The sequence below is a fragment of the Gadus morhua genome, chromosome 15 (genome assembly GCF_902167405.1).
Source record: "Gadus morhua chromosome 15, gadMor3.0, whole genome shotgun sequence".
In the NCBI taxonomy this organism is placed as follows: domain Eukaryota; kingdom Metazoa; phylum Chordata; class Actinopteri; order Gadiformes; family Gadidae; genus Gadus; species Gadus morhua.
In genome coordinates, this window is record NC_044062.1 from 1,699,526 (window position 1) to 1,707,025 (window position 7,500).

At 46.5% G+C, this 7,500-nt stretch overlaps 1 protein-coding gene across 1 annotated transcript in view; it reads right to left on the bottom strand.

Moving 5' to 3' along the window:
• The window catches only part of opn3 (opsin 3), a 7,555-nt gene extending 6,069 nt beyond the window's left edge, over positions 1 to 1,486 (bottom strand). Inside the window, exon 1 of the mRNA XM_030379342.1 lies at positions 949 to 1,486. Within this exon, the coding sequence (XP_030235202.1) occupies positions 949 to 1,276 (328 nt within the window). The 5' untranslated portion in view covers positions 1,277 to 1,486. The remainder of the gene's footprint in view (positions 1 to 948) is intronic.
• Between the last annotated feature and the right edge of the window lie 6,014 nt (positions 1,487 to 7,500).

Here is a 7,500-nt window from a genome sequence, read left to right on the forward strand (position 1 = left end):
TGTGTGTGTGTGTGTGTGTGTGTGTGTGTGTGTGTGTGTGTGTGTGTGTGTGTGTGTGTGTGTGTGTGTGTGTGTGTGTGTGTGTGTGTGTGTGTGTGTGTGTGTGTGTGTGTGTGTGTGTGCGCGTGCGGGCGTGCGGGCGTGTTATCCAACGAATGTGTTCATTCACTTGTCTTTCTCTTGAAGGTTCACATTGCCAACATAGTTTTAACTCTGATGTGATTCATTCAGCCATAAAGTGTTGTGGAAAGGGGTTGTATATATTTGGGTCACTATTTGTTAAACAAAAATAGCGAGGCATTAGAGTGCATCAAAAATGCAAATGCGTAAAAACCAAACCCTCACGCAACATTTGGTTACTTACCACTCACAGAAATAGTGAATTCGATATGACTTTATTGTTTACTGTGGATGTCTGATGAAGCCCCGAGAGAAAGCCTGGCCTGTATATTCCCCTTCACGCACCTCACTATGTCATTATCTCATTAGAATCCTCCCCTTGTGGCTCCTGCGCATCAGGCATAGGCCTATTAGCAGCAGGAGGACATTTCTCTGTCCAATGTCACTATGAAAGTCACCGTCACAAGAATACAACGGATTCATGCCCCATTCACCTCATTTTTAACACTCCAATTCACCTCCAAAACGTCCTCCATCACAGTGTGACTTGTAGTCTAATTATAGGAAGAGCGGGGATGTAATGGGGAATTACTGCCGCCAACCCAAATTAGATAAGGAGAAAAACTAAATACAAAACGGCAAATAAAACATGGGAAATTAATTTCATTTTAATTTAAAAGGCTCAAGGGGTCCATGCCAACTAAACTGTGAGATATATTGAACCATGCACAGCCTATGACAAAAAAAAAAAAAGGTCTACATCTAAAACGTCTAAAAAAGCATCCATTTAAGACTTCGATTGCTAATATGAATATTGTACATCCTCACCGAACAAGCTGTTGCTGAATCCGTCCCACGTGCATGTCGCCCTGCTCCAGATCCACCCGCCTTTAAGGCACGAAACAAACGTGAAGTTGATGCCGAAAACAGACACCAGTATGTCACTCACGCTGATGTTGACCAGCAGCAGATTCGTAGGCGTCCGGAGTCTCTTGAATCGATAGAAGAGCACGATCACTACGACGTTGTTGCAAAACCCAAACACTCCAATGCTGCCGACGGTCAAGGCGAGAAGTTTGTAGGTGCCAGCAGCAAACAAATGGTGGGCTGTTGTAGTACTCCCCTCACTACTTCCAGTTTGGTTGGCAGGATTCATTGCGTGGATAACTTCAGTGGCAGCATGGTGGAGGAGAGTGGTGTGCGCACATACCGCGTAAAATGCCGCGAAGCCCCGTCTTGGTCAATTCCATCAGCCCAGCCGATCGAGTTCAAACCTGCGCGACTGATTTGGACAGAAACTGGGTCAGTTGTCCAACAGGAGTCCAGGGGAGCGAGAGCCGCGAGTTGGGCGGGGGTTCTTTCCCTCGTCAGCTCGTCAACAACATAAGTGAACAAAGTGTTGATGTCATTGCGCCGCAAGTGGATTGTTGGATGGACTGTGCGATTTGCAGAAGCACTCTGAAATGTCAGCATACATTTGCACTTTCATTCGGATGTGTGATTCATATCGACCCAATTAGATGGGACGCAGACCGTATTTCTATTAGAGTCCAAACCAGATGTAACCAAATACTAGACCATCCCAATGTAAATGAGCTTTGCATTTTGGTTTGTCATTCCCATTGGCTTCCATTCCTTGATGTCCTCCCAAGATCTTAAAACAATTATTTGTAGAATTGCTTGGCTATTGTCTCTCTCTCCCCCCCCCCCCCTCAGCAGAGACGTTTTTATATTAATAACCTAACCTGATCTATGATCATGTTAAAGATGCCTGACTCATTCTGAAAGTGTGTATGTGGCAGCTGTTTGTAATTATTCTTGCGTGTTGATATTATTCATCTACTGCAGTTTCAGCATGAACCTTACTTATATTCCCCCTGACACTTTGCAGCTTCAGTATCTTCCAATCAGGGATCACGTGCCAAGGTGGTGCTGGACCTGGAGGTGGAGCTGGACTAGGCCGAGCGGGGGGGGGGTGGTGCTGGACCTGGAGGTGGAGCTGGACTAGGCCGAGCGCGGGGGGGTGGTACTGGACCTGGAGGTGGAGCTGGACTAGGCCCAGCGGGGGGGGGGGGGGTGCTGGACCAGGAGGTGGAGCTGGACTAGGCCGAGCGGGGGGGGGGGGTGGTGCTGGACCAGGAGGTGGAGCTGGACTAGGCCGAGCGGGGGGGGGGGGGTGGTGCTGGACCTGGAGGTGGAGCTGGACTAGGCCGAGCGGGGGGGGGGGGGGGGGGGTGGTGCTGGACCTGGAGGTGGAGCTGGACTAGGCCCAGCGGGGGGGGGTGGTGGTGCTGGACCTGGAGGTGGAGCTGGACTAGGCCCAGCTGGGGGGGGGGGGTGGTGCTGGACCTGGAGGTGGAGCTGGACTAGGCCGAGCTCCAGCCGTTGGCTCCCCAGAGAGGAGCCTCTCATTTCTTCCGGCTGTGGAGATCTTGAAGTCTGGCTTCCTAAGCTCCACTCCCACTCAGCCTTCTCTTCCATTATGCATAATGGGGGCACTTGAGCCTGTTTTTTAAATGCATGTTTGAGGTTCGAAGATCATTTGCTGGCAAAACGGGGGTTACAAACTTCAAACGGGGGTTACAAACTTGAGAACTTCATATTCTCATATTCCCTATTTTTTTGTCTTTTTTAATGAAAGACCAAAAAAGTCTTGTTACTATTTTTTTTCTTTTTGGTTCGGGCTGGACTACATGTATGCCTTTTGAAATACATGAAAAGTATGAAGGCCTTATTGTGTTCAATATTCACTATTTTATTAATTATCTTCTAATTCCCTTTGTCTTCAGATGTGTCAAGTCCGGGAGATCATTGACGCGCAGTTTGACAACTATAGAATTGAGTGATGATCATTGATGACTTCATCATATCTTCTGATTAATGCTGACCTCGGTATTGCGCATGCTGTAGTGGGAAGACATGAACTTGTCTTTGCCAGTAAACAACTTGCTACATGAGGATGCATAGGGCCAAACTCTAAATGCCTTATTGCTGTCAATATATGTATGTTCTACTTGTTTCATTGAAACTCTTCTTCCTGTTGTCTTGACCATGTTTCGTTGTTGCCTGTTTGTCAGGTATATAAGCAAAGGGTTAAACATTGGGTTGATGGTGGGGGTCAACTTTGAGTGTTGATCTAATCATTTATACTCACAAAACAGACTTAGAGTCTTAATTTGGGGTCATTAAGGTCACCATCAATGTTGTTGTGGTTGTTGTTGTTGTTGTTGTTGTTTTTTCAGTTATAAACTATATAAAATAACATCATGAGGTACGCAAAATATTACCACATTGAAGATCTTCAAAAGATATTTAAGATATTTTAAGACATATCATTTTTCAATCTATCACAATTAGGGTAGATCCCAATGAGGGACCCATAATGGTGGATAGATATGAATACGTCAGTCAAATCCCTTTGGTGACGTTCAGAAGAGGTTGGGTAAAAAAATAGCTAACCTTTTCTATTTTCTTTCTCTGCATCTTTAGCGAAGGACATGAATAATTCATGGTGGCGAGCGAGCCGTATCTTTTGAAAGCCTGTGTGGGAATGGAAGCCCTGGATGGTCAGTGCTGGCATAACGCAACATGATAAAGTGTGAGCGGTTGTGTGGGCATGTGCATGTGGAGCTGCACTCTCCTGTCATTTCAAGACCGGCAATCATAATTGAAAAGGTTATCACTGTCACAAGGGGGCTAGGAACCTCCTCAGAGGTGAGGGAAGGGAGGAGGAGGGGAGAACGATAAGGCCTCAGAAGGCATCAGGGCATGGGTTGGGCTCTCCTAGACTAATTAAAACGTTGTTTTGACATGTCTCGCGTGAGAAATGCTGAGGCAGTTTCAAACCCAACACCGTTGGATGATAAATAATTTCACGATTAATTACTAAACAATGACCAAAAACACGTTACTACTGACACAATGAGTAACTGCTATGTTTTCAAAATGGAGACGGTCATTGCGATTGCAATGTACAAGCCCTATTATTGGGGGCTCCATGTCTATTGTTTCTCCCTTGAGTTGAGGTACAGATCCATAATTGTGTGTGAGGTGTTGCAGTACTGTTCCTCCTGTGTTTCACATGTGTACCGTCGTGTAACAGATCCCTGAACCAGGCAGCAAAAAACCTGCAGGACAAACTACAAAGATTCCTGCAATGCAAACTCTGAAATTACCATGAAAAGACAATGCCCTTATAAGGGTTGCCTAAACATAGTCACTTTCTGATTAATAAAGAGGTCACTATTCCCATTGCAACTAAGACAGTGAGAACGTGTATCTTACCCAGCACCCTATGCAATGTTTGATTGGTTTGGTTGTGTGAGTCACGTCGTCAGCTGAATATGAAAGACCCGGAGCTAGGCAGGGCTGTTTAAGGGCTGTCTTCCTGCCATCTCCCTGTCTTTCTGAGGCTCTCTCCACCTCTTCCCAGGACCTCTACAGACCAAACCTCCTGATTGATAAGCCGTTGACAATGTGCTGCAAAATAGAGGAGACAGAAAAATGAACGTGCTGTTGTTGTTGTGACAGCTAGAGGAAGATTCTAATTAGGTGAAAGGTTTTCATAGAAATGGATCTATTTTGAAATGCGGCCAGAATAAATGTAGTTTGATTGGCGTTAACACCCACGAGCAGATTGGAGAAGGCTAAAACATTTCGGTACTTACGTCGGCATCTGCCGCAACCAGCAAGAGTACCAACTTACTTAGTAGTTAAGAAGACAAACAGTCTTTCAGAATGTTCTTTTCTATCATTAACAGGATTTAGGCTCCACATTTACCCGATCAAAACAAGTTGACTGCAATATATTTCAGTTTATTGTCAAGCTCAAATGTACTTTGTATTTCCAGTCTGGAAGCTAACATTTTCATCTCCTTCATCCAAACACATATAGGCCTATTAAACCTCAGGGAAGTTTCATGGAGATAACGCATCTTGCCCAGCGATGATAAACATGTGCATGTTTCTATAAGCACGTTTATACATGCTTCCAGGATCCCTTATAGACTGGACCATGCAGGCTCCTACCGACACATGAATGCACAGCGGTAACCTTGTAGGTGCCTTGGATTTGATCTGTGAACAGATAGCCCACTCTTTTCACGCCTTTCTCTCACAAACGCATGCCCACACAAACACTATCAGCCTTTTGTGTGTAAGAATCGTAACCAAAGTCTATGTCCACATCGTGTTTTCCTAATATAAATAATGCAGCCATTTGCCCCATTTCAACAGAATCTCAATGTGCCGGGAACCCACCAGCCATCTTTAGTGTCAGCTACAGCCTTCTCCTCCTGTCATGATGAGGCTTCTTGATTTACACACTCCACCTACCTGCTGGCATTTCACTTTTTAGTAGGATGACCGTGTTGTGTGATGTTTACACACACATACACTTGCATACGTGCATTGCACTCACACACATGCACATGGACGCATCCACAAACAAACAAACACTGAAACAAACACACACGCACGCACGCACGCACGCACGCACACACACACACACACACACACACACACACACACACACACACACACACACACACACACACACACACACACACACACACACACACACACACACACACACAGAAACAGTCGATTATCACGGCAACCTTGTGAGATGCTATCCTCACAGCCGGTTTATTTTTGAAGGTATTCTGTTTGTACTTTCTTCCTCGGCTCGTTGATCTTCTAAAGAAATCTTCAGAGTTGAAGAGAGGATTAAGCGGAACGCGCTGACGGCTCTCAGCCTCTCTCTCTGGCTCTCTCTCTCGCTCGCTCGCCCCCGATCCACACGTGCGATGCGACCCCTCATCGACATTGCCACCCCTCAGAATGCTGCGTCAGTGTCCGTATCCTTCAGGAGTCCTGTAACCCGGCAATGAATGCTGGCACCTCATTTAAGGTCATTAAAAACATAAAATGTAAATACGGCGTTGTGATTATGTTATGATGAGGATTCAGTGTTCCAATTATAGTTTGACTTTGTTGACTTTGGAAATGAGAAAACTCCCAAATGTTTTTTCCTAGGGATTCCGTTGGGAGACATCGTGTCCCACATGTGGAGGCTGGACGCCCGGTCCAATCAGCGCAGGGACTTAAGAGCCCGTCGGGGTCAGGGCTGCAGATAGCAGCTGGCACGTACAGCAGATTGTCCCGTAGTTTGTTGTCGCTAACGCAGTGTGACGGAACCGGCCCCGCGGCCCGAGCTGCTGAGAGATGATGGAAGGAGGAGGGGCGGGGGCGGGGGCGGGGGGGGGGGGGGGGGGGGGGGGGGGGGGGGGGACCCCGGTGTCCAGTGTTCCGTTGTCCTCTCAGCGGACCCCCCGTGCGGCGGGCCAGCCACTGGGGGCCGAAACCAGAGAGCACAGGACGAGGAGGTGGGGGGTACATGGTGCCGGTGACCGATCTTATCTCTGGGACGTCCCGGCCTTTGCCAAAATAATCTAGGGTGAAGGCTCTGTGTGTGTGTGTGTGTGTGTGTGTGTGTGTGTGTGTGTGTGTGTGTGTGTGTGTGTGTGTGTGTGTGTGTGTGTGTGTGTGTGTGTGTGTGTGTGTGTGTGTGTGTGTGCGTGCTTGTGTGTGTGTGTGTGTGTGTGTGTGTGTGTGTGTGTGTGTGTGTTGTGGGTATTTTGTGTGAGGTTGTGTGTGTGTGTGTAGGGGTTATTGTGTGTGTGTGTGTGTGTCTTTGTTTACCTTTGACCACCAGAGTCAACACAGTGTCATATCGCTTATCTTAGTGCGATCTGTCTCTTCTGTGTTTTCTTGTGCCGGATTTTTACACCAACAAGAGTATAAATAAATAAATAAATATTTGATGCTGTGTGTCGTTTTTTGTGTGTGTGTGTGTGTGGGGGGGGGGTATCTTTGTGTCTGTGTCTGTGTATGAGCGCGGAAATTAAGTTCTTAAAATAGACAAGACAAAACGTTTGTAAGTCAACGTTACATGTTACATGTTTTTTATTATTCGATGTGACCATCACCATGAGTGGTTCTATCTTCAACTTGTAATAATACAGCTTTCACTAATAACCACTTGCACTAATTATTCATTAACAATTACCGCTTGGCTGCACTTGTGATTGGAACACACGGAACATGACTAGCAATCAGCCTTTGTGAATACTCAACCTGGTGTCTGAGGAGACTTCAGGGAAAGAGTGTGAGCGTGTGTGTGTGTGTGCATAGCACATGTGCCTGTGCTATGCATTGTGTGTGTGTGCTGTGCGTGGTGGGGCTCATCTTTGGCACAGTTTTTTTTTTTTATAAAACACTTTTCCCCCAGTATTTAACTTAATGACTATAATATTCATGGACACCTTCCAGCCCCACCTCACCTAAGCATGCTGTCTCTCACTCTCTCTCTCTCTCTCT